The 26,797-nt window shown below is 45.1% G+C and overlaps 1 protein-coding gene across 1 annotated transcript; it reads right to left on the bottom strand.

Annotated features, from left to right (window-relative positions):
* Positions 1–20,238: 20,238 nt before the first annotated feature.
* Positions 20,239–22,859, bottom strand: LOC123149175 (putative FBD-associated F-box protein At5g56390). Its single transcript, XM_044568734.1, has 3 exons — positions 21,694–22,859; positions 21,207–21,386; positions 20,239–20,646 (listed from the first exon to the last, which is right to left on the bottom strand). Exons 1-3 carry the CDS (start codon positions 22,672–22,674, stop codon positions 20,359–20,361), a joined length of 1,449 nt encoding a protein of 482 aa, XP_044424669.1. The 5' UTR covers positions 22,675–22,859; the 3' UTR covers positions 20,239–20,358.
* Positions 22,860–26,797: the final 3,938 nt, after the last annotated feature.

Genomic DNA, 26,797 nt, shown 5'->3' with positions numbered 1-26,797 from the left:
TGGATGAATTTGAAGGTCAAGGCGGCTGTTGGCTCTGTTTATCCTACTGAACCCGGTGCAACTTTTCACTGCCGGCCAATTCCAGAAGGATATGCTAGGGTGATGGTGGATGAAATAACAGAGGGATTTGAGGACCTCCAGCTTGACCACCCTACCGGTGAAGGGGAGACTAGGCTGGGGTCTGCTCTGAAGACTCCATGCCTATGGCGGAAGGAGCTCATCAACCTTCCGAACTGGACGCCTCCGCCTCCTCCTCCTCCTCTGGCAAGTCAGGGCACTCTGCCTCCTCCACCGCCTCCTCCTCCGGCGAGTCAGGGCACTCCGCCTCCTCCACCGCCTCCTCCTCCAGCGAGTGACGATCAGGGCACTCGACCGGCTCCTTCTCCAGCGCGTGGCGGCACTCCGCCTCCTTCTCCGCCTGCGCCAACGCGCCCGAGCAGCCAGCCTCCTCCTTCTTCGCCTCGTCAGCAAGGGCGGAAGAGACCTGTCGCCGCTCCGGCTGCTCCGGCGCATCATAGTCCTTCTCCTCCGCCTCGTAAGCAAGTAAAGAAGACAACCGCTCCGTCTGCTCTGCCGGCGTCTAGCAGTACAGCCAGAGGCGGGAGGAAATACAGATTTGGTCCTTCTCTGAAGACTCCAGAGAAGTTACCATACGAGAGGACCCCGGAGGAGAACGCCGAGATCGCACAAGAAGAAGTGAGGAACTACTTTGAAGGGGTGAAAGCAAAGAAACATCCACCTCTGGAGGAGAAGGTAGATCCGGTGAAAGCGAAGCGCACTCTGGCTGCCCTGACAAAACCACCCAAGTCTCCGCCGAAAGGAAACTATGAGCGCATTATTGGAAAGGAATTTGCCGAAGCGGAGCGGTCGAGAAGTACTGTCGGTGATCAAAGGCTGAAAGAACGACGAGCTGGGAAACAAATTGCCCAGCTCGGCGAACAAGCGAAGCAATCATGCCCCCCGCTCAAGGTGCTAAGCGACAACGTCGCTGATGATCCGAGGATGGTGTACGGTTATAGCAATCTTGGCGATTACCTGCCCGACGATGTACATTATGATTTCATGGAGGTGCAGATACAAAGATACGAGTACGGGAAGCCTCTCGTCAAAGATGAAAGATCTCTATCAACGATGATGCGAAGATTGCATGATTGGTACTTGAAAATATGCAAAGACTCTGGGGGGAGGAGTACTTTGTATGTGAAAGTTAAAAAGGAGCATGACCTCGTTGGAATTGAACTGTTGCCTGTTCCATTCGAGGAGTTCTTTCAGTTTTTCAATCAATTGACCCTCGATAAAACAACGGTCGCCTGCTACTGTCTGTAAGTAGTACTACTTCTGTCATTAAGTCTCTCTATATAGCTCAGCTCTTTCATTGCATGTATTTATAATCATCCTCAATATATTATGCAGATTGAAGATCGCTGAATTGAAGAAAAGACAAGTCAGTGATATTGGGTTCATTAACACATATCTCATAGATGCAACTCGGGTTAAATTTCATGCCGCAGATACCGAGGCCAACTTGCTACGATCGTTGGTAATAAATGAAAACAAAGATATAATACTCTTTCCTTACAACTTCAAATGAGTGTTACTGTCTTGTGCGTATTCGGTTTCCCTTATATATTAGTCAAGGTTATAGTAATGTAATTGATGAGTTATGCATGTGTGTGCAGTTACCACTATGTTCTCCTAGAGATTAAGCTTGAGCAGGGACTAGTAACCGTCTTAGACTCAAGACGAAAAGATCCCCAGGACAATGCAGACATGACTCAAATGCTCGAGAAGTAAGTTAAATCGATCATTATCCACCATATCAGCAACTTTGTTCATTTCCTGATATATCAAGTAATTGTTTTCTTTGTCTGGCAGGGTTTGGAAAAAATTCTCCAAAAAAGCTCCAGGACTCCCGAAGAAGCTGCAATTTAGACACCCGAAAGTAAGTACTATAGTAGCATGTTCCGTGCATCTCCTATTGATTCAAGCGCTAGTTTCATCAATACCATTTGGCATTCTTGCTTATCAGTTTGATTAACCTCTATTTCTTGTAAAGTGGTTGTGGCAGGAACAAGGGAATGATTTCCGTGGATACTACATTTGCGAGTCCATTCGCCACACGACCTGTGAGCGGGGCTACACTGACGAACAATATGAAGTACGTAAATAACAACATTCACAATTTTATTTTATTACCATCATTTGTGTTGAGTTTCATTCATTCATATATATATGTATTGACCCCCTTCTTCAAATTAGATGTTTCGGAAGCGGGATGAACTCCTAGCACCAGCTCGCATGCGAGCAATTCAAGAGGAATTGGCGGCATTCTTTCTTGACCACGTGATCGCTGAAGACGGAGAATAATATGTGGACCATGCGTCCGTATGATTATATTTGTAAGAGATAATCATTGTATATATGTAGCCGGTAGTGTCGGATAGATATACGAGAACTTGTTGTTCGACCAATCTCTCGGAGAAGGAGAGGTGGTCGATATCACTTCTCTCTGTATGCATATATGTTCATGACGATCTTTTGTTTCCTTCGTTTGCTTACTAGCTAGCTAGCGTGTCTAGTCCTCTCTATATGTATGTATAGTACGTAGCGTCGACCAAGCACGGACATAAGAGAGGACACTTCTCTCTATTAATTATAGCTAGCTAACACAATATATGAAACACCTAAATTAACCCCCCAACCCCCCCCCCTTTCAAAAAAAAACAAAAACCCCAGCCACAGAAATGCTGACGCGTGGATGCCTATTGGTCCCGGTTGGTGACACCAACCGGGACCAAAGGGTCTCCTGCCTGGGCTCCACGCACAGGCCATGTGGAGGCCCATCAGTCCCGGTTCTGGATTGAACCGGGACTAAAGGGACAGGGCATTAGTACCGACCCTTTAGTCCCGGTTCAGGAACCGGGACAAAAGGCCCTTAGGAACCGGGACAACATGCCCTTTTTCTACCAGTGAATGTCCATGGTCAGGAAACCGTAACCATCTATTGATCAACGAGCTAGTCAACTAGAGGCTTACTAGGGACATGGTGTTGTCTATGTATCCACACATGTATCTGAGTTTCCTATCAATACAATTCTAGCTTGGATAATAAATGATTATCATGAACAATGAAATATATATAATAATAACTAATTTATTATTGCCTCTAGGGCATATTTCCAACAGTCTCCCACTTGCACTAGAGTCAATAATTTAGTTCACATCGCCATGTGATTAACACTCACAGGTCACATCGCCATGTGACCAATATTCGAAGAGTTTAGTAGAATCTGTAATCTAGTTCACATCACTATGTGATTAACACTCAATGAGTTCTGGGTTTGATCATGTTATGCTTCTGAGAGAGGTTGTAGCCAACGGGTCTGCAATATTCAGATCCCTATGTATTTCTCAAAACTTTATGTCATATCGTAGATGCTGCTACCACGTTCCACTTGGAGCTATTCCAAATTGTTGCTCCATTATACGTATCTGGTATCTCTACTCAGAGCTATCCGGATAGGTGTTAAGCTTGCATCGACGTAACTCTTTACGTCGAACTCTTTATCACCTCCATAACCGAGAAACATTTCCTAATTCCTCTAAGGATAATTTTGACCGCTATCTGGTGATCCACTCCTAGATCACCTTTGCACCCTCTTGCCAGACATGTGGCAAGGCACACATCAGATGCGGTACTCAGCATGGCATACCGTATAGAGCCTATGACAAAAGCATAGGGGACGACCTTCGTACTTCCTCTTTCTTCTGCCGTGGTCAAGCTTTGAGTCTTACTCAACTTCAAACCTTACAACTCAGGTAAGAACCCCTTCTTTGACTGATCTATTTTGAACTCCTTCAAAAACATGTCAAGGTGTGCGTTGAACCTCAGGCGTCTTGATCTATCTCTATAGATCTTGATGCCCAATTTGTAAGCAACTTTATCCAAGTCTTCCTTTGAAAATCACTCTTCAAACAACCGTTTATGCTTTCCAGAAATTCTACATTATTTCGGATCAACAATATGTCATCCACATATACTTATCAGAAATGTTGTAGTGCTCCCACTCACTTTCTTGTGAATACAAGTTTCTAGCAAATATTGTATAAACCTAAAAGCTTTGATCACTCTATCAAAGCATATATTCCGACTCTGAGATGCTCGCTCTAGTCCATAGACGGATCGCTGGAGCTAGCATCCTTAGGATCGACAAAACCTTTTATTGTATCTCATACAACTTTTTTTTATGAAAACTGGTAAGAAAACTTGTTTTGACATCCATCTGTCAGATTTCATAATCGAAAAATACAGCTAATGCTAACATGATTCCGACGGACTTAAGCATCGCTACGGGCGAGAAATTCTCATCGTAGTCCACTCCTTGAACTTGGGAAAAGACTCTTTCCCACAAGTCGAGCTTCACAGACGGTAACATTACCGCCCACATCCATCTTCTTCTTAAAGATCCATTTATCTCAATGGCTTGCCGATCATCGGGCAAGTCCACCAAAGTCCATACTTTGTTCTGATACATGGATCCTATCTCGGATTTCATGGCTTCTAACCATTTGTCAGAATACGGGCCCACCATCACTTCTCCATAGCTCATAGGTTCATTGTTGTCTAACATCATGATATCTAAGACAGGATTACCGTACCATCAGGAGTAGTACATATCCTTGTCGACCTATGAGATTCGATAGCAACTTGATCCGAAGCTTCATGATCACTATCATTAACTTCCTATTCAACAGACGTAGGCGCCATAGAAAACATCTTTCTGTGTTGCATCATTCTCTGGTTGAAGTAAAGGTTCGACAACCTCATCAAGTTCTATCTTCCTCCCACTCAATTCTTTCGAGAGAAACTCCTTCTCGAGAAAGGACCCGTTCTTAGCGACAAACAATTTGCCCTCGGATCTGAGATAGAAGGTATACCCAACTGTCACCTTTGGGTATCCTATGAAGATGTGTTTGTCCGCTTTTGGGTTCGAGCTTCTCCAGCTAGAGCCTTAAGCATCGCAGCCCCAAACATTAAGAAACGACAACTTTGGTTTCTTGCCAAACCATATTCATACGACGTCGTCTCAACGGACTTAGATGGTGTCCTATCTAAAATGAATGCATCTATCTCTAATGCATAACCTCAAAATAATAGCGGTAGATCGGTAAGAGACATCATAGATCGCACCATATCTCATAAGGTTCGATTATGACGTCCGGACACACCATTACGCTGTGGTGTTCCAGGTGGCTTCAACTGCGAAACAATTCCACAATGTATTAAGTGATTGCCAAACCCATAACTCATAAATTCTCATCGATCAGATCGTAGGAATTTGATCTTCTTGTTATGATGGTTCTTAACTTCACTCTGAAATCGCTTGAACTTTTCAAATGTTTTAGACTTGTGCTTCATTAAGTAAATATACCTATATCTACTCAAATCTTCAGTGAAGATGAGAAAATAGCGATATCCACCGCACGCTTCAATTCTCATTGGATCACACGCATCAGCATGTATGATTTCCAACAAGTCACTTGCCCGTTTCATTGTACCTGAAAATGGGGTCTTAGTCATCCTGCCCATGAGGCATGGCTCGCATGTGTCAAGTGATTCAAAATCAAGTGACTCCAAACATCCATCGACATGGAGTTTCTTCATGCATCTTACGCCAATATGACCTAAGCGGCAGTGCCACAAGAAAGTGGTACTATCTACATCTTTTGGCGTGAACATGTGTATTACCACGACCGAGATTCACTGAACCATTCACATAGGGTGCATGACCATGAAAGGTATTATTCATGTAAATAGAATAACCATTATTCTCTAACTTAAATGAATAACCGTATTGCAATGAACATGATCTAATCATATTCATGCTCAACGTAGACACCTGATAACATTTGTCTAGGTTCAATACTAATCCCGAAGGCAGATGGAGTGTGCGATGGTGATCTCATCAACTTTGGAAACACTTCCAACAAACATCGTCACCTCGCCCTTAGCCAGTCTCCGTTTAGTCCGTAGCTTTTGCTTCAAGTCACCAATAATAGCAACTGAACCGGTATCCAATACCCAGGTGCTACCAGGTGTACTAGTTAGGTCCACATTAATAACACGTATATACTTTGTTGAAGTTGCCAGCCTTCTTATCTACCATGCATTTGGGGTAATTCCGCTACCAGTGACCGTTCCCCTTACAATAGAAGCACTTAGTCTCGGGTTTGGGTTCAACCTTGGGTTCCTTCACTGGAGCGGCAACTGGTTTTCCATCCATGAAGTTTCCCTTCTAGCCCTTGCCCTTCTTGAAACCGGTGGTCTTGTTAAACCATCAACACTTGATGTTCCTTCTTGATTTCTATCTTTTGCAGTCTTAAGCACCGCGAACAGCTCCGGGATCAACTCCATCCCTTGCATGTCATAGTTCATCATGAAGATCTAGTAGCTTAGTGATAGTGGCTAGAGAACTCTATCAATCACTATCTTATCTGGAAGTTTAACTCCCACTTGATTTAAGTGATTGTAGCACCCAGACATTCTGAGCACATGCTCACTAGCTGAGCTATTCTCCTCCATCTTGTTGGCAAAAGAACTTGTCAGAGGTCTCATACCTCTCAACACGGGCATGAGCCTGAAATCCCAATTTCAGCTCGTGGAACATCTCATATGTCTTATGGCGTTCAAAATGTCATTGGAATCCCGATTCTAAGCCGTAAAGTATGGTGCACTAAACTATCAAGTAGTCATCAGGATGTGTCTGTCAGGTGTTCACAACATCCACAGACGACGTTGTAGGGGATTGCACATCGAGCGGTGCATCAAAGACATAAGCCTTCTATGTATCAGTGAGGACACTCCTCGGACTATGGACCCAGTCCGCATCATTGCTTACAATATCTTTCAACTTGGTCTTTCTCTAGGAACGTATTGAAACAGGGAGCTACAACATGAGCTATTTATCTACAACATATTTGCAAAGACAATTTAGACTATGTTCATGATAATTAAGTTCATCTAATCAAATTATTTAATGAACTCCCACTCAGATAGACATCCCTCTAGTCATCTAAGTGAAACATGATCCGAGTCAACTAGGCCGTGTCCGATCATCACGTGAGACAGACTAGTCAACATCGGTGAACATCTTCATGTTGATCGTATCTTCTATATGACTCATGCTCGACCTTTCGGTCTTCCGTGTTCCGAGGCCATGTCTGTACATGCTAGGCTCGTCAAGTCAACCTAAGTGTATTGCGTGTGTAAATCTGGCTTACACCCGTTGTATTCGAACGTTAGAATCTATCACACCCGATCATCACGTGGTGCGTCGAAACAACGAACCTTCACAACGGTGCACAGTTAGGGGGAACACTTTCTTGAAATTGTTGCGAGGGATCATCTTATTTAAGCTACCGTCGTTCTAAGCAAATAAGATGTAAAACATGATAAACATCACATGCAATCAAATAGTGACATGATATGGCCAATATCATTTTGCTCCTTATGATCTCCATCTTCGGGGCTCCATGATCATCGTTGTCACCGGCATGACACCATGATCTCGATCATCATGATGTCCATCATCGTGTCTTCTTGAAGTTGTCTCGTCATCTATTACTTCTAGTACTATGGCTAACGCTTTAGCAATAAAGTAAAGTAATTACATGATGTTTATGCTGACACGCAGGTCATAAATAAATTAAGACAACTCCTATGGCTCCTGCCGGTTGTCATACTCATCGACATGCAAGTCGTGATTCCTATTACAAGAACATGATCAATCTCATACATCACATATATCATTCATCACATCCTTTTGGCCATATCAGATCACATAGCACATGCTGCAAAAACAAGTTAGATGTCCTCTAATTGTTGTTGCAAGTTTTTACGTGGATGCTATAGGTTTCTAGCAAGAACGTTCCTTACCTACGCCAAAACCACAATGTGATATGCCAATTTCTATTTACCCTTCATAAGGATCCTTTTCATCGAATCCGATCCGACTAAAGTGGGAGAGACAGACACCCGCTAGCCACCTTATGCAACTAGTGCATGTCAGTCGGTGGAATCAGTCTCACGTAAGCATACGTGTAAGGTCGGTCCGGGCAGCTTCATCCCACGATGCCGCCGAATCAAGATAAGACTAGTAACGGCAAGTAAATTGACAAAATCGACGCCCACAACAACTTGTGTTCTACTCGTGCATAGAAACTACGCATAAACCTGGCTCATGATGCCACTGTTGGGGATCGTAGCAGAAATTTAAAATTTTCTATGCATCACCAAGATCAATCTATGGAGTAATCTAGCAACAAGGGGAAGGAGAGTGCATCTACATACCCTTGTAGATCGCTAAGCGGAAGCGTTGCAAGAACGCGGATGAAGGAGTCATACTCGCAGCGATTCAGATCGCGGTTGATTCCGATCTAAGCGTCGAACAACAGCGCCTCCACGTTCAACACACGTGCAGCCCGGTGACGTCTCCCATGCCTTGATCCAGCAAGGGGAGAAGGAGAGGTTGGGGAAGACTCCGTCCAGCAGTAGCATGATGGCGTGTTTGTGGTGGAGGAGCGCGGGACTCCAGCATGGCTTCACCAAGCACTACGAGAGACGAGGAGGGAGAGGGGTAGGGCTGCGCCAACATGGGAAGAACTTCGTGTGTTGGGCTTCCCCTTTGCCTCCACTATATATAGGGGAAGAGGGAGGGATGGGCCCCCACCTAGGGTTTCCACCCTAGGGGTGGCGGCAGCCCCAATCCCCATCTGGGGTGGCGGCCAAGTGGGGGGAGAGGGAGGCGCACCAGGCATGGGCCTTAGGGCCCATCTGCCCCTTAGGGTTTGCCCCCTCTTCTCTCTAGGCGCATGGGCCTTGGTGGGGAGGCGCCCCAGCCCACCTAGGGGCTGGTCCCTTCTCACACTTGGCCCATGTATGCCTCCGGGGCCCGTGGACCCCCGGACCCCTCCGGTGGTCCCGGTACACTACCGGTGATGCCCGGAACACTTTCGGTGGCCAAAACCATACTTCCTATATATCAATCTTTACCTCTGGACCATTCCGGAACTCCTCTTGACGTCCGGGATCTCATCCGGGATTCCGAACAACATTCGGTAACCGCGTACATACTTTCCCTATAACCCTAGCGTCATCGAACGTTAAGTGTGTAGACCCTACGGGCTCGGGAGTCATGCAGACATGGCCGAGACAACTCTCTGGTCAATAACCAACAGCGGGATCTGGATACCCATGTTGGTTCCCACATGCTCCACGATGATCTCATCGTATGAACCACGATGTCAAGGATTCAATCAATCCCGTATACAATTCCCTTTGTCTTATCGGTATGATACTTGCCCGAGATTCGATCGTCGGTATCCCGATACCTTGTTCAATCTCGTTACTGGCAAGTCTCTTTACTCGTTTCGTAACACATCATCCTGTGATCAACTCCTTGGTCACACTGTGCACATTATGATGATGTCCTACCGAGTGGGCCCAGAGATACCTCTCCGTTTACACGGAGTGACAAATCCCAGTCTCGATTCGTGCCAACCCAACAGACACTTTCGGAGATACCCGTAGTGCACCTTTATAGCCACCCAGTTACGTTGTGACGTTTGGCACACCCAAAGCACTCCTACGGTATATGGGAGTTGCACAATCTCATGGTCTAAGGAAATGATACTTGACATTAGAAAAGCTTTAGCATACGAACTACACGATCTTGTGCTAGGCTTAGGATTGGGTCTTGTCCATCACATCATTCTCCTAATGATGTGATCCCGTTATCAACGACATTCAATGTCCATGGTCAGGAAACCGTAACCATCTATTGATCAACGAGCTAGTCAACTAGAGGCTTACTAGGGACATGGTGTTGTCTATGTATCCACACATGTATCTGAGTTTCCTATCAATACAATTCTAGCATGGATAATAAACGATTATCATGAACAATGAAATATATATATATATATATAATAACTAATTTATTATTGCCTCTAGGGCATATTTCCAACACGCACCACCAGCATCTCCTACGCCATCTTCTCCTCAGGTGTTCAGTGGTGTTCGCGTGTCGCCTACGCACTGGCATGCACGCCTTGGTCACCCTGCTGCTCCTATAGTTAGTCATGTGCTGCATCGCCATGAACTACCAGTTGTATCCAATAAAAGTGCTCAAACTATCTGTGATGCCTGTCAGCAGGGCAAGAGTCACCAACTACCTTTTTCAGAGTCTAGTCGTGTTGTGAAACATCCTCTTGAGCTTGTGTTTTCTGATGTATGAGGTCATGCCCAAACGTCTGTTAGTGGTCACAACTGTTATGTCAGTTTCATTGATGCTTACAGTCGGTTTACTTGGCTATATCTTATCAAGCGTAAATCTGATGTGTTTGATGTTTTTATTCAGTTCCGAGCACATGTTGAGCGTCTCCTTAAGCACAAAATTATTCATGTTCAATCCGACTGGGGGGGGTGAATATCACAACCTCAACTCGTTTTTTAACAAGCTTGGGATCTCGCATCGCGTATCTTGTCCTCATACACATCAGCAAAACGGCACCGCTGAACGTAAGCATCGTCATCTTGTAGAGACTGGACTTACTTTACTAGCTCATGCCTCCGTCCCGTTTTGGTTCTGGAGTGATGCTTTTTCCACCACCTGTTTCTTGATAAATAGGCTTCCCTCACGACTACTAAAAATGAAAACCCCTCTTGAACTCTTGCTCAATGATATCCCAGACTACACGTTTCTCAAAGTGTTTGGGTGCTCGTGTTGGCCGCACTTGCGGCCGTACAACAAGCGTAAGTTAGAGTTTCGGTCTAAGAAGTGTGTCTTTCTTGGGTACAGTTCTCTCCATAAAGGGTACAAGTGTCTTCATGTTCCCACCAATCGTGTCTACATTTCTTGTGACGTCGTGTTTGATAAGAATGTGTCCCCGTTTCGTGCTCTTCTGAACCACTCTACCATTAGTTTACCACATGTGCACTCCGCTACACCTTCGCCTGATCAATTTGTGGATGTTGCAAATGCTCCTGTGTTGCTTCCTAACCATGCTGCAGGTATTGAACGTGGTGCCCGTCTTGAACTCCTGGATGATGAGGCTATGGACAACACTCACGATAGTCATGTCAATCCGGTGCATGGCCCATGCATGGCGGGTCGTGCCCGCCGGCCCGATGCATCCACAGCCGCCCCGCGGGCGTCAGCAGCGCCCGCAGCTGCACCCGCCTCGCCCGCCCCGTCGCCCGGCTCGCCTGGCTCGCCCGCCACGCCGCAGGCGTCGCTCTTGCCTGGTCCAGCGGCAGGCGGCCCAACAACCGCTGGCCTAGCGGGAGGTGGCCCAGCGGCCACGGCAGCTGCACCGGCCAGCCCCGCCTCGGCCCCCTCAGCTCCTCGCGAGTCGGCCTTGTCGTCAGCTGGGCTCGGCAGCCCAGTCTCGGCCACGTCGTCCGGCGCTGAGTCTGATGACTCTGGCTCCTCCAGCTCCAGATCGGTCTGACCTTCGTCTCCTGTGGCAAGCCCCGTGTTGCCGGCGCCACCTGCTGTGGTCCCTCATCGAGCACACACACGCAGCCGGTCTGGTGTTTTCTGCCCCAAGGAACCCATAGACGGGACTGTGGCGTGGCTTGCCGCATGTATGGCGCATGCTGCTGCGGATCCGATGACTGAGCCGCGTCATTTTCAGGCCGCATTGGGTATTCCTCACTGGCGTGCTGCGATGGAGCAGGAATTTCAGACTTTGCTGAAAAATGGCACTTGGTAACTTGTTCCTCCGGTCTCTGGTCTCAACATCATTGACTCCAAGTGGGTGTTTAAGGTAAAACGACATGCAGATGGTTCGATTGAGCGCTATAAGGCACGACTGGTTGCCAAGGGTTTCAAGCAGAGGTATGGTCTTGATTATGAAGACACGTTCAGTCCAGTTATCAAGCCTACTACTATTCGTATACTGCTGTCTCTTGCTGTTACTCGTGGCTGGTCTCTTCGTTAGCTTGACGTGCAGAATGCCTTCCTCCATGGAGTTCTTGAGGAAGAGGTTTATATGCGTCAACCACCGGGCTTTGTTGATCCTACACGTCCGCATCATCTCTGTCGTCTGGTCAAGGCGTTGTATGGACTTAAACAGGCGCCTCGTGCGTGGCATGCACGCCTTGGTTCTGTTCTTTGGTTCTGTTCTTCGGGCTCTTTGCTTTTGTTCTTTGGTTCTTTCATCTAATCCGGTGTTTCATGCTAGGGCGAAACACATTGAGGTTGACTATCACTTTGCTCGGGAACGTGTTGCACAAAGATTACTTTATATCAAGTTCATCTCCTCAAAAGATCAACTTGTTGACATCTTCACGAAGCCTCTTCCACAACCACAGTTTGTAGGTTGTAGGCGCAATCTTAACTTACTTTGTACTTCGGGCTATAGTTAAGATTGAGGGAGGGTGTTAGACGGTATATACGTAGTCTTGTACAGGCCTTGTATTGTACCTCTTGGTACGTCTATATAATGAGATAGCCACACCCTGTTTTAAGGTGTCGAGCCAGTTTCCCAAACCCTATGTTTTACACCGAGCACGCTGCTGTCGAACAGGTAGATGACCTGGGCGACACGACGACCCATCTGTGCGGAGTGGTCCTTGAGGCGTGTCTTGTGCGCCACCTCCAGCGCGATCTTGTCCTAGATGTACGGGAGGCCAACGACGACAGCCTCACGTCGCTCCCGGCCGTAAGGGGTGCCCAGCGCGTGGGCGTCGGCGAGCGCATCCTGCACCAGCCCGTGGAGCATGGGGAACACGTGGCTGTACCCGTACTCGTAGTTAACGGCCATGTCGGTGACATAGTTGGAGAACATGGTGCGCACGTCGGTGGCGCCAATGAGCATGTTGGACATACAGCCGCCGAACAGGGCGTTGTTGGTGGTCAGGGCCGGGGGCCAGTCGGTGGCGCCCAGCTGGGCGAGCACTTGCGGCGAGGCTTGTCTCAGCGCCTTGCCCTTAGGGGGAAGCACGTTGCCGATTGCATGTTCGGTGCTTTTCCACGGCGCGAGCTCCGGTGATAGCCGCAGCTGCACCACCCTGGGGCCTGGGCAGCTCGTTCGTGCCAACGGTTATGCTAGCAAACATCTCCGCCACCATGCCTTGAGCCTGGCGGGACAGCCTTGTCAGATCCGCTGTGGCTCCCTCGCCGATCAAGGCCCTTGCCTCGGAGTAGCCCGTGTAAACGGGAAAACCATGCTCGGCGTCGGCCACCGGGCCCTCGATCCAAAAATGTGAATGGATTCTAATGCCGCTGCCGCCACCGGGGAGACCGTCTTTGTCCAGCCCCGCCCGGACCTCAATGTTGAGGCCATGGAGAGAGCAGCTACCCCATCGAGGGAAGGATGCGTCCGAGCCCATGCTTCCCATATACTATAGCAGTATAAAGAGAACAATGTAATCGAGTAGAGAGAAATTTAGGTTAGGGTGGCGTGCAATGGGCCATGGTGCTACTCATTCGACGTATTCCTCAGCCAAATATATATAACCTCAGACTCGCTATCAGCAGCAGCAGCATTTGTGAGAAATTAAGCTAGCAACAAAACTACTATATGACGTAATCGCTGAGTACCTAGATAGCGTGTTGCAATCTGAACAAAGAGGAGGCTAAGGTTGGAGAGTATTCAAAAAAAAATAAGCTAGCTGTCAGATTAGCAGCCTCCTCCCGTGTCGAACCAGCCCGCCCGCAAATTGGACCGGCCGGCATGCAGAGCGTGCTGCCCTGAAGGATTCCCTATTTTTTGTCTTTTTTTGGGGGGGAAGGTAGGGTTTTTATTCATTGGGTAGCAAGCAAGATTACAAAATCTGGCGGATCAATTAGCCACAAACGGGCGATCAAAGGAAAAAAAAAACTTCACAACATCTATTGAAAAACACTTACTACCATCCGTCTGACAGCAAACGTTTGCCAGACTATGTGTGGGTCATCAATGTCTTTTTCATCTCATGGTTAAAATGGCCTTCTAAATCCTTTTATTCGTTTCCCAAAGGGAAACACTTACTAGCAGCCGTCTCATAGCAGACGTTTGCCAGACTATACGTGGGTCATCGATGTCTTTTTCATCTCATGGTTAAGATGGCGTCCTAAATCCTTTTATACGTTCCAAAAGGGAAACACTCACTAGCAGCCGTCTGATAGCAGACGTTTGGTAGACTATGTTTGGGTCGTTAATGTCTTTTTCATCTCATGGTTAAGATGGCCTCTTAAATTCTTGTATTCGTTTTCAAAAGGGAAACACTTACTAGCAGACGTTTGCCAAACTCTGTGTGGGTCGTCGATGTCTTTTTCATCTCATGGTTAAGATGGCCTCCTAAATCTCATCAAAAGAATGACTAGTTCTTAACACATTAATTCATACGTATAAATTGAGCTAACTAATGCATCTAGCTACAATTTTCATATTCAATGGTTGTTAATGCCTATCTTGCAGCAGATGTTTCTGAATCGCGGAGGAACCAAAAAATATAAAATTTTCAGTACACATTTTTAGAGTATGACGCAGTTTCGCAAATACATGCTAAATTTTCCCGGCTAGTGTGTAGTGAGTATGACAGATCAAAACCTATGATTTTTTTCAGAGCATTTGGCAGGATCACCGTTTTATTCCTCGGCTTATATAGCACATGTGATCGATACCAGGACATGCATGGTTACGTGGAGGGAGTTGTGCATCGTGCACTTACAAGATGGTGACCTGGTCAATCAGTTAGAACCATGAGTTACATGTTTGGAAAAAAAAGCACTCAGAGCTGCCCGAGGGCGACTTTCTCACGAACAATGTGGATGTTGAGTTTCGTGCGTCGATGCACAGCTCGCCGGGTAGCTGCCGGAGACAACAACATTCAGCAACGGCATTGGCGATGACGGGATACTCACGTTTAGAGAGCAGGAGACCATGGGCTGGCGTTTCAAGTAGCGTGAAATTGGGGAGGAAGATACATAACCCCACTAGCCTGCAATGAACTTCGAGGATAGCTTCATTAGGTAGATATGCAGCTGAAACAAATAAATGATCATTGTTAAAATTGTGATTCAAATTCAGAAGAAAGGCTAACTTCTGACGGAGTGAGCAAGACCCGTAGTCAGGAGGCTTGGGCCGAACCGAAGCGGACCACCATTCAAACAGAGCATGAGCCCACCCACGACTTGTGTACCCTTTGCTTCCGCGAGTTTACAGCTAGTATTTTACTAAATCTATATCCGCCTTGACTCCGATAGTACAGTCTCTTGTTAGAACTGTAACAATACGTTATTATATCATGGGAACAAGATGAGTGAACATCTTATACGAACAGCAGTTCAGGGATTTAACTTTTTTTTCTTGAAAAATAATAATATTAATATCATAAAGATACCAATTACATCAAAGCCCCTGCACCAACAAAATGTCTCAAAGACATCTAGGATGCACACAACCCCTAAAGAAAAAAAAAGAAAAAAAAGGACAAAGGCATTGTCTAGTGATCAACTCCTCTCAGCAGCATCACACAAACCACCACCAAAGACAACACCTGAAAACATAAAAGGTCTCCAAAAGCGATGCCTTCAAGAAGAAAACAGTGCACAAGCGACATTATCGTCCGATCGAAGATCTTAGGTTTTTCGTGAAAAAAGTTTGAGCTCTCAAACAATATCTTCAGCAAGGCAATTGCCAGGCACAACCAATGAAGGTCAAATCTTAGGTTTTCATCCTGAAAGTCATGACTTGGCACCCGAGTAGCACCATCAAAAATGAAATCCTCCAGTGCTGCCGCCCCCACTTGTCACTATTGCTTCTGAAAGTTATCGAACACTTGGCTGACTCCATCACCTTCAAGGCTCCCTCCGCCTTACTGATCCTCCAATCTCCCACGATGACTTGTTCAAGGTAACTGACTTAACTTATATGAAATTTTGTACCTATGTAATGCCAATGATAAGATGAGATCCAAGGGATGATACCGTTCTTATGTAATATTCCCTCCGTTTTAAAATAGATGACTCAACTTTATACTAATTTTAATACAAAGTTAGTACAAAGTTGAGTCATCTATTTTGAAACGAAGGGAGTACCTTTTTTTGTACGGAAATCTCCTGGATGATTTGGTTTGGCGCCTGCCACTAGGCTGCTTTCTTCTTAAGTACCTGACATAACACATAGCCTAGTATTCCACCGAGTGAATCTTGTTGCACGCAGAATTCAGTATCCAGATATTTACTACAGCAAACTAAGCAAACCATGGCCTGTACTCCTCTTGGTTCCTTATTTGTGGTACTGATAATGGCCTATAGTTATGAGATTCTTACCTCTGCTCCTCAGAATATATATCATGAACAAGTTATTAGTCAGAAAGTAAATTGCACTTACTGCCCTCCCTCTGCAAGAGGCTAGTGGCAATCACTAGTCAGTGATGATGAAGATGTGGTCACTCCGAAAATTCCCAAGTTCTGATCGACAAGTTCAGAACCCAAGAAACCTGGTCCAGCTTCACATGTATATTTTTCTAAATTCCTTCTTCTTTTTTCTTAACATTTCATGACGAAATGACAGCAGCTAACTGCTACAGCATAGTTACAATTTTCAGTTTCGCTGTCAGAAATTGCAGTTACATCACAGTAAAAAGATTCTCATCAACGGATAAATACACATATATCCAGCTATATTGTTCTGCACCGTGCTTTTGCTACAGCTATTCAAGTTTCTACTCGCCCCCCTTGAGCTTCTGTAGCAAGTCCTTCATGGAAAAAGCACTATCCGTCGACTAGCTCCTAATCCAACTTGTGCTCCGTCACCTTCTGCATGCAGCAAAGATTTTGAGCATGATTGGTTCGATGCCAAAAGTTGGCATGCCAATATTTGGCTAGTGATTGGTTGGCTACCAACTTTTCTTCTCAACCTCACAAAAAGTTGCCAACATTTGGCAACTTTTGATTTTGCCAAATGTTGGCTTGCCAAATATTGGCAATGCCAATTGTTGGCATCAAACCAATTATGCTCATCTCGACGAAATACAACCGCACTGGAGTACATGCCTGCCGTCACCAGATACAACCGCACTGGAGTACATGCAACCAATCATTTTCATCGTCTTATCTCAGCCAAGAATAAAATGGAAGATGTGAGCAAATGAACAAATTTCATAGTTTCTGATGTGAAAATATTTTCACATCATTCAGTAGTTCGGTTTCATTGGCCACTAAGTTATTCCTAGGGTGGAACCTCAGCTCCATTCCTCATCGCTAATTAACTAAGCATTGGTGGTTTGTTGCTTTGCATATATACTTTCCATCAGATCGGTCGTCTTATTGAGTTGGCTAGTGCATAAATCGTTTATGATATCAGAGCTGAGAGGTCTTGAGTTCAAGACTGTATTCATGCAGTATTAAAAAAAGATTCACTAAAATAGCCCAGGCGTAAGGGGGAGTATTGAAATATAAATATAAAGTCTAGTCCCTTTTCATTAGGTCCGTCTTTTGGTTGAGTTGACTAGTGCATAAATCCTTTAACCACAAGACCCGGTGGCGCGCAGAGTCTTTTTGTAGGTCACAACATATATTATGTATCTTTGCCACTTGATAGAGTTGGTCGATTGTTGGTTTTGAAATATATTGGTCTTTTTGGTGAGTTGGCTAGTGCATAAATCATTTAATCACAAGAGTGGCAGAGTCATTTTGTAGGTCACGACATGCCACTTGATAGAGTTGGTCGCTAATTGTTGCCATTGTCGACTGACATGAATTTCATTAACCCGCATACTCATCCGTGTTTGTTAATGGTGCAAAGACAAAAACAATGCATTTGCCTAAAAAGTATAGTCAGGAGTTAAGACACTCTGTTAATGACTATTTTATGTCTACTCAAAATGGCATGAAGACACTGCAAAATCAACGAGCGATTCTAACTTTGTGGATGCATTTATATATACCAAGATTTGCTTGGTTCAACACAATGCTGTTCAAATGCGTTGCACTAGCTATATGCGCACACGTGAATCCCTATATATTTTGTGCCTTGAGCAGTGACTAAATCTAACACAATTTCGCTTGAGCTGCGGAAAATCACTTTTAGCTGCTTACTTGATGACTTGCTGGGTAGTACTATTATGGTTTTGCTATTTCATTCATCAATTTTCTCATGAGAATAGGACTCATCAATTTCCGGAAATATGCTCCAATGACAACTTTGCACATGCAACATGATGAGGCAGGTTGAACATCGCTTGTTCTTGGCTTGTTTCTCGGCCTGTCACTACTGGAATCGCCATATACGCCAAGTGCCACGGACACTCGGCAAAGGGCCAAGAACCGCAAGCAAAGCCTTTGTCGAGAGTTGCACTCGACAAAGGCCACCCGGTGTACACCTCTCAGGCAAACATGTATTTGCCGAGAGCCAAGACACGGACACTTGGCAAAGAGTTTGCCGAGAGCCAAACAGTGCCTCTCGGCAAAATAAAGTAGCTAACGACTGGCAGACTGGGACGGCGGTTGCCACGTGGCATAACTTTGCCAAGAGGGGCCCTCGGCAAAGACAACCAATAGGAAAGAGCCGTGTGTCCAGCACCTGACATGTGGGTCCCAAAGAATAGGCCGAGCGACATATTTGCCGAGAGCCACCCTCGGCAAAGAGAGCCAATAGGAAAGAGCCATGTGTCCAGCACCTGACATGTGGGTCATGCAAAATAGTCCAAGCGCCATTTTTGCCAAGAGGGGCCCTCGGCAAAGAGAGCCCATAGGAAAGAGCCACGTGCCCAGCTCCTCACATGTGGGCCCCGAAGTTTTACTAGAAAAAAGGAATGAAAGGTTTTAATTAGGCATCTACTAATAAAGCTCAATATTTATCTCATATGGTACTTTGCCATATTGTTTTTAGAATTTTATGTATTTTTTTTACATTTTTCAAATTAATTGGACAAAAATGATGACTGCCCATAAGTGCCACACGGGCCTAGGCCACCGTATTTAGTACATGTGACATGCTCGTCCAAGGAGGCGAGGCCAACTTGTCAGCACGGCATGACCCGCTTATAAACGGGTATTCGCGTGACATGTCGTTCTAGAGTATTTTAGTACATGTGCCATGCTCGTCCAAGGATGCGAGGCCAGCGTGCCAACACAACATGACCCGCCAATAAACGGATATTCGCGTGTCATGTCGTGTCGTTCCAGAGTTTTTTAGTACGTGTGCCGTGCTTGTCCAAGGAGGCGAGGCCCACATGCCGGCACAACATGGCCCGTCTATAAACTTGTCTCGGTGTGTCATGTCGTGACCGGTTTGTGGTTTTGATGGGCCGGGCCGTTGGCCACATTTGCTGGTATGTGTGCCTGAATAAACGGGGGACCCTACTCGCCAGTGACTAAAGTTTCTGGGCAAATGGCGAGCAAGCGCCGTCCGTCATGTGCGCATGCTAATTGCTCAAGCATTTTCGCTTTCTCCATCCAAGTTGATTGTTTTGTGGTAAGTTAGCTGCTTACAATGTGCGGTGACATCAAAAGATTTCATCGATAGCCATGTATTTTCTTCCCATACAAAAGGTATGCATTTTGGCAACTTCTTGAGAACTGAAACAAGGGAGATGAAACTGGAAATCAATAAACTGACGCAATACTTTGAGTTGCGCCGTCAAAAACAGATTTACAAAAGAATAACATGTTTTTTCGACAAACGAATAACACGTAAATGTAAGATTGAAGCCATCGGTTACCATATTCAAGATCTCAAATTTTCCGAGGAGGGAAAGCAGAGGAGATGAAATCAGTTCCGAACATTTCCTTTCCAACAAACTGGCAAACTTTTAAACTGAAATCTGTTACAAACTTACTAACCAAAGTAGCGTGCTAATTTCTCAAACTTGAAGGGTAAATTGCTGTTGTTTTAAGAGGCATAAGGGATAAATTGACCACTTGTAAAATTCACAGCAAGCATCAGTATCAAACCATAAATTAAAAACAGGGAAACTAGCAGCAAACGACCGCTCATTTCTAGCTGCACAAACTGAATATTGCAGTTAATTATTCCGGCATTGCAACAGCAGCAATCCACTCAAACCTGATTTTGATAGATCACTGTGCACATCACAAAATCAGAGTGCATCAAAATCACTATGCACCAGACTTAGTTAGAGCACAGAGGCAGATAAAGATTACCAGCTGACAGAACGCTCACAAGAGTGTCTCCAGGATTCGGTCCAACCTCTCACGAAAACAAGGGGACAACCAGTGCCAAGAAAATTTTGTCTCATCAGACACAAATAATTCAAACAAGTGCCACTAATTCAAACAAGTCGGGTCCAGCCCCACATAAGTTGCTGGAAATTTGGCATCTTCTCGAGCATACAGAACTTTCTCACGGCATCCTATAAATAAAAATCATGTCTAATCCTAGCCTAGAGAAGGTTACTAACAACTCGCAGAGCACTTCAGCCTTGTTTTCAGTGATCGAGTCATGGAACTTCACTGTCATCCTTCTTAGCACGGTTGCCCAACTGCATATCTGTTTCACAGCATTGATTTCATGTTCAGTTCCTCTGAAGCCAGAGATTTCAACTACTTCGAGGCGATTCAGCACGAGTTCCTCGGTTTTCCAGCTTGGTGGCTGATCACAAATGCAATCTGACGGGCACAGAGTTTCTTCCTGAAACAAGGGGAACATCAGATTAATAAGAACAACTGCTCTGGTTTGATGACATTAAAGAGCGTAGAGATGAAACTGGAAATTATTAGTCCGGCTGAATATTTCGAGATATGTCATCTACTACAAAATTACAAAAGAGTGACATGGGGAGATTAGTTTGAAGGCAACCTATTGCATAAAATGTGATGCTTCCAATATTCAAATAGGAAGTGTTTGAACCAATATTAAATTTCTGCTATCAATAACACATTTAACAAGATCTTAAATTTCCTACTGAAGGAGAGTAGGAGAAGAGAGGTCCCATCTATTTCATGGAAACGGACCCTGTCTACTAGTTCTTCTCATTTTCAATAGACTAACAGTACTTTTAAAAGAAGTCAATTAACAAGTTAACCCAAAATGTACACCGCCGATACAATTTGGAGCAAAGTTTAAGTATCAAGCAAACAACTAGAGGGGATTACAAGCTTGAGTATGCCTAAAAATGCAAATACATACATTGCTTTTATGTGACATTCCTGGTATCTGAATATTAGATAAACAAATTAAGAATAGCATACCTCATCTTCAAGTGCAACATTAAGTCCAAGAACTAGCGCTCTTATTGCAGTACACATCCTCATAACATGGAATAAGCTGGCTCCAAAGGAATGTCCACATGCTGTTATTCCCAGTTCCAGTAATTTAATGTCAGGGAGCCTTGTTATTTGCTCCATGAAGTATTTCTTGTTTGCTATGTCCTATTCGTAAGAAGTCAGAAACAAAAGTATCATATATATGAGTTCGATAAGAAAAGAAAATCACATTTTCTTGTGCGGGTGTGCTGCAGGAGGGAGGGCACTCGATCAGTTGAGGTGATTTACTAATTCAAGTTCACTTCATTCTTCTGAGTAGGTGCAGTAAGCCATACAAAACAAAACAAGTGAGAATGTCTCTCAAAAAACATACTTGTATCATTTAAGCTGAACTGCATGGGTCTAGTGATTTGCTAGCATATTACAATGGTGGCATATACTACTGTACTAACTAACATAAGGATGAACTCACCTTAGGACACTGAAGTGTGAGAACAAGACGGTGGAGGTGCTCAAAGTGCCGCAAAAGACACACACCATTGCGATTGTGTGAAGAATGGTAATCCTCTCCGTACATGATAAAATGTTGGGTGACAAGCGATTGCAGGTATGCCATCTCACCAAGCTGGACAGAGTTTTGATCATAATCATCCATCCACGCGAGCCACATCAGATGAGGGGCAGAGATGTTGGCAACTGGTTGCCTCGAACTCAGAGCAAAGCAATTATCCAGTTTTAACAGCTGGAGTGCTGGCGCCACGACGGTGAGACTCTGCAAGTCAGGCAGACGAAATAGCTCCAGTTTTAGAAGGCATTCTGAGTGGATTGTGAGGTCGCCCAGACCATAGGCATCCTTCACGACGAGTCTCCGCAAGGATGGGCACCGCGGCGAGGAGACAGCCTCGCCGAGCCCACACGGACCACGCAGCCGGACTTCCATCAGCATGAGAAGATGGATCCGGGTGAATACACCGGAAGGCGGCAGCGCGAGGCGGAGAAACCCTAGTCGCAGCACGATTTTGGTGGCCTTCTCGAAGCACGGCAGCTTCAAGGCGGCTCTTTTCTTAGCCCTGCTCCGCCGCAGCACGCGGAAAACCAATGGGCCGGAGAGGCGGCGCGCGGCAATGGGAAGCCACGCCCCCGCGGATCCGGGAGAGGCGCCCTGTGCGATGACGACGAGCGCTTGGAGCACCGGAGCTTGGTGGGCGGCGAGGGCAGAGCGTATGCGGCGGGGGTCGGTCGGGCGGAAGAAGTAGAGCGCCGGGAGAAGGGCCCAGAGGTGACGCCAGCGGCGGGCGAGGACGCTGGTCCGAGCGGCTGCGGCTGCGTCGCCGGACTTGAGGAGGATGCGGATGAGGATGTCGTCGTGCAGCGCGCCGAGGCGGTCCTCGCCGCCTCCGGCATCCGCGGCGTCGGAGAGCTTCGGCCGCCGCTGCTCCGGCATGTTCTCCATGGATGCAGCCTCCAAAGATCACAACTTGCGGGTCCGCCGGCGGCGGGGATGGGGACGCGTGGGAGTCGCGGGTCACCGTGAGCACTCGCTAGGGGAACTCGATTTGGGGATGGGGATGTGATTTGCGGCGCTTTTGGGAGTGGGGATCAGGCCAGGGTACGCACTCTAGTGTAGAGCCCTTCTATACTTCTCCGCCCGGCAGTGAAGTGGCTCCGATGCCAAATTTCTAGGGCCTTTCTTTTCCGGTCGGCGCTTAAAAAGTGGCCTGAGGGTGTTAGTGAAGATGCTATGAGGGTCAATCCTTTTGAATCAAGATCACAAAAAAAACCTCGATTTGGCATGAAACCTTTTTATAAGAATTTTGAAGTCTTTTTTAACAAAGAATTTTGAAGAATCCTTTTTTAACAAAGAATTTTGAAGAATCCTAGTGTAATCTAAAATCCAGAAAAACAAAATTTCTCTTGCTTTTGGCCATCAAGTTAATACAAAAAGTCCACTTCGGGGGATTACCCCTATTTGTTAAGCAAATTACCGGAAAACTGTCGGTCGCCCCATCCGCCTAGAAAATCAGTCACGTATGACTCGTGGTCGTCTCTCACGCTCACCCTGCCAACTACAGGGACGGAGTTAGCATGTAGGCATTGGAACCGGATCCTTTAATCTTTAATATAGAGAAGGAAAATCACCACGCTACAGTGCTAGCCTAGTGTGAAATGAAGAAACAAAGTTAGAACTGTTAGTAGGTAGTTAGCAGGTTGTTTACTGTTGATATTTACTGTAGATATAAATAATTTAAATTAATTTTATTTCACCATCAATTTGTTTGTATGTAATTACTATACATGTACACAATAGGTCATCAATTTGCAAATTACTTTAAGTCATTTTAGCCTTAATCATATGGATAGAAAAAAGAAAAGTTAGGGTACTGTAGCTTCTCTAACTTCCCTTCTCAATGTTAGAGGATACAGATCCATAGGCATTGGGGTCAATTGACCCAATGAAATTACTAAATCCTTCGGTAACTTAGTACTAATCACTGTTGATTTATGAAAGATGACCCCATTGCCATGGATATGACCACATCAAGTGTTTTTTTCTAGCTTCGTCCCTAGCCAACTACCACCACCATCCCCTCCCCCCCCCCTTGCCGACATCGGCCTCAATGTCCGATGCCACATCGATTGACGACGGACGGTTTTGCCGCCTCAAGTGAGCGACCTAAACAAATTTACGGATCTTTTGCCTTTATGGCGATCTATGAGATTGATTTTATGGTCCACCAAAATAAATTAAAATTATGCTTATCCTCCTAATGTTAAATGTCGTAGGTTCTTATATACTTCATTACTAGAAGGGTTGTGCATGCTTTCCTGCGCCGTTTGTGTTGTCGGGATTTTTTTTCTTTTAGTTTGGCATGCGAGGGAGTTGATGGTGTATGTCTTTTTTAAAAATTTGATATTTTGATGGGCCCTTTTTAGAAGAGTGATTCTGTGTTAACTGCTAATCTATCCACATGTATGTGGCAAAATTTCTTGTGTTGGCGACCACATGTACTATAATGATGCTATAGTGTCACATGTTGACTTTTTTTTTGCCAGGTAATGAGGAGGTGGGCAGGACTCTTGTGTTGTTGCCGGACGATTTGAGAAATTATTGACCCGGTTAAAATCATGAACCAAATTCAAAATTAGTCACCTCAATCAAAATCGTTGACCGGTCTTAATTGTGAACTAGATGCAAAATTGAACACCTCACATGAATAAAACTATCACCAAATTCGAAATAACATCAATCAAAATCATTAACCTGGTCAAAACCGTGAATCAAAGATTGACGCCTCAATTGAATCAGAGAACTCCAAAATTAGAAAGCATAGTGTACTTACTGGAAGTGAGCGTTTGCTGCACCGCTCTTATTGACACGCCCTACTTTTCTTTATGTTGTCCGACTAATTTGGCGAAGAAGAAACCGATGGTGGATGCACCTTCATCCATCCAGTGAACATAATTTCTACTCCGCAAGACCAATATGAATATCCCCCGCAAAAAACAATATGAATAATGGATGCATCGGGGCATTGAAGATTGAGGTTTGTAAACCTTAGTTATGGTTTTCCCAACTGAAAAAAACCCAAAGAAACAAAAAAACAAAAACAAAAAAGATTGCCAACCAAAAAAATGGAAACAAAAAACCGGAAGAAAAAACAACACGCCCATGAGCACAATTGCATTTTTTTTACTTTTTTGGGGGGAAGCACATGTTGTGCTTCTCGTGGAATCACAGCGGTGCTTTCTGGCAAAAGCACAAACTGTATTTTCCTGTTTTTTGCCGATGAAAACACAATTATACTTTTCCCTTTCAGGAGGCACGAAGTACAACTATGTTTTTCCATTTTGAGAAGCACATAGGTGCTTCCGTAGATGCTAGGCCGTGCTTTTCTTTAAAGCACAATTGAGCTTCCTGCAGCTCGCTGAAAAGTGTTGCTTTCTGAAGAAAAAAAAACCCGCTCAAAGTGCAACACGTGGCGGTGGTTGGATGCACCATTTGACATGCTCTTAAGCAAAGAAAAGTGACCTTTGCAGGAGCCCGCCGACACCCATGAGTTCACGAAATCACTCTTCTTTTCTATAATTCACAAAACCACTAACACCAAAATCAAGCACCTGCTCCAACCCAACAATCCCCGGTAGCCCAACAAGGTATGTGGGCCTCGGTCCCATCTGCGAGATCGATGGAAACCCAGCTCAAGCAACCCGTGGAGCCTTGCCAGACAGGGAATCCTATACAGCGCGTAGGGAGCTCGCGATCAGAGGTAGCGTGTACCCCCCTCGCAGCGCGGGTGTCGTATGGGCTGGCCCATTTTTCTATTTTTTTTCTTTCCTTTTTTCTTCTTTTTTTCGTTTCTTTTCTTTTTTTATTTTTATTTTTATTTTTCTTTCTCTTTATTCTTCTACAAATTTTCACCTTTCTTCATTTTTTCTTTTCAATTCCACAACCTTTTTTTTGTTCATCGAATTAAAAATTTGTTCATCTATTTTTTTTTCAAAGAAGGTGTTCTATTATTACAAATTTTGTTCATCAAGGATAAAAAAGTTCATCGGATTCAAAATTTGTTGATTGAATACCAAATAATGTTCATCAAATTCATTTTTTCTTCATCAAAATTCAAAATTTGTTCATCATTTTAAAAAAATACATCAAATTTGACATTTTTTCATCAATTTCGAAAAATGTTCATCAAATTCAAAATTTGTTCATACATTTTTCTTCCAAAAAAATTGTTCATCTAACTGAAAAATTGTTCATCATATTCAAAATTTATTCACCATAATGTTTAAAAATAGGTCATCAAATTCAAAAAATGTTCCGCAATATCCAAATTCACTTGCATTTTTTAAATAATGAATATTTTTTCAAATCACAAACATTTCAAACTCGTGAACATTCCAAATTCACTTGCATTTTTTAAATAATGAATTTTTTGGCGCCACGAACTTTTTCGCAAAAATTATTCTTCTTAAAATTTTGGAACTATTTCAAATTCTTGAATTATTTAAATAAGAAAAAAAGGGGGCGCCCCGCTGCTGCTCATGGGTCGGCTGCACGTGGGGGAGCGAGGGGGTGCGCGCAGGGACTCCTCCAGCACGCTACATGCTGAATAGGAGTCCTCGCGTCGGACCGCGGGTACATGCTACGAGCAGGACCACCGCCGACGGGCTCGAGCACTACGAGCCCCCTCCGTTCGACAAAACCAATGACAGCGACTTGGTGTGCCTAGTCAGAGCAGGAATTACGAGCGGGTCTCCAATCGGAAAACCGCGTGCCGGCATTGGTCTGAGGCTCATATGGACCCAACCCAGCCACCAGCGAGAAACACTGCCCATGGCCCTCAGCGCGGTGCACCAGCAGTAGTGATGGCCAGATCTCACCACTGTTGCCCTGTCTGCGCCGATGAACTATCGCCTCCCGCTCTCCTAGTGACTCCCAATCGTCGTCTAAAAGAGCCCAGAACTGCCTGCTTGGGACGTGAGGTTTATATCAGAACTGGAGATGACAATAGAGAAGGAGACAAGGGCACCGGCTGAGATCAGAAGAACAGCGGCGAGGCCTAGGGTGCCGC

The sequence above is a fragment of the Triticum aestivum genome, chromosome 7A, assembly GCF_018294505.1.
Source record: "Triticum aestivum cultivar Chinese Spring chromosome 7A, IWGSC CS RefSeq v2.1, whole genome shotgun sequence".
NCBI classification, from domain to species: Eukaryota; Viridiplantae; Streptophyta; class Magnoliopsida; order Poales; family Poaceae; genus Triticum; species Triticum aestivum.
The sequence above is the reverse complement of the archived record's forward strand: the minus strand, read 5'-3'. Positions and strand labels throughout refer to the sequence as shown.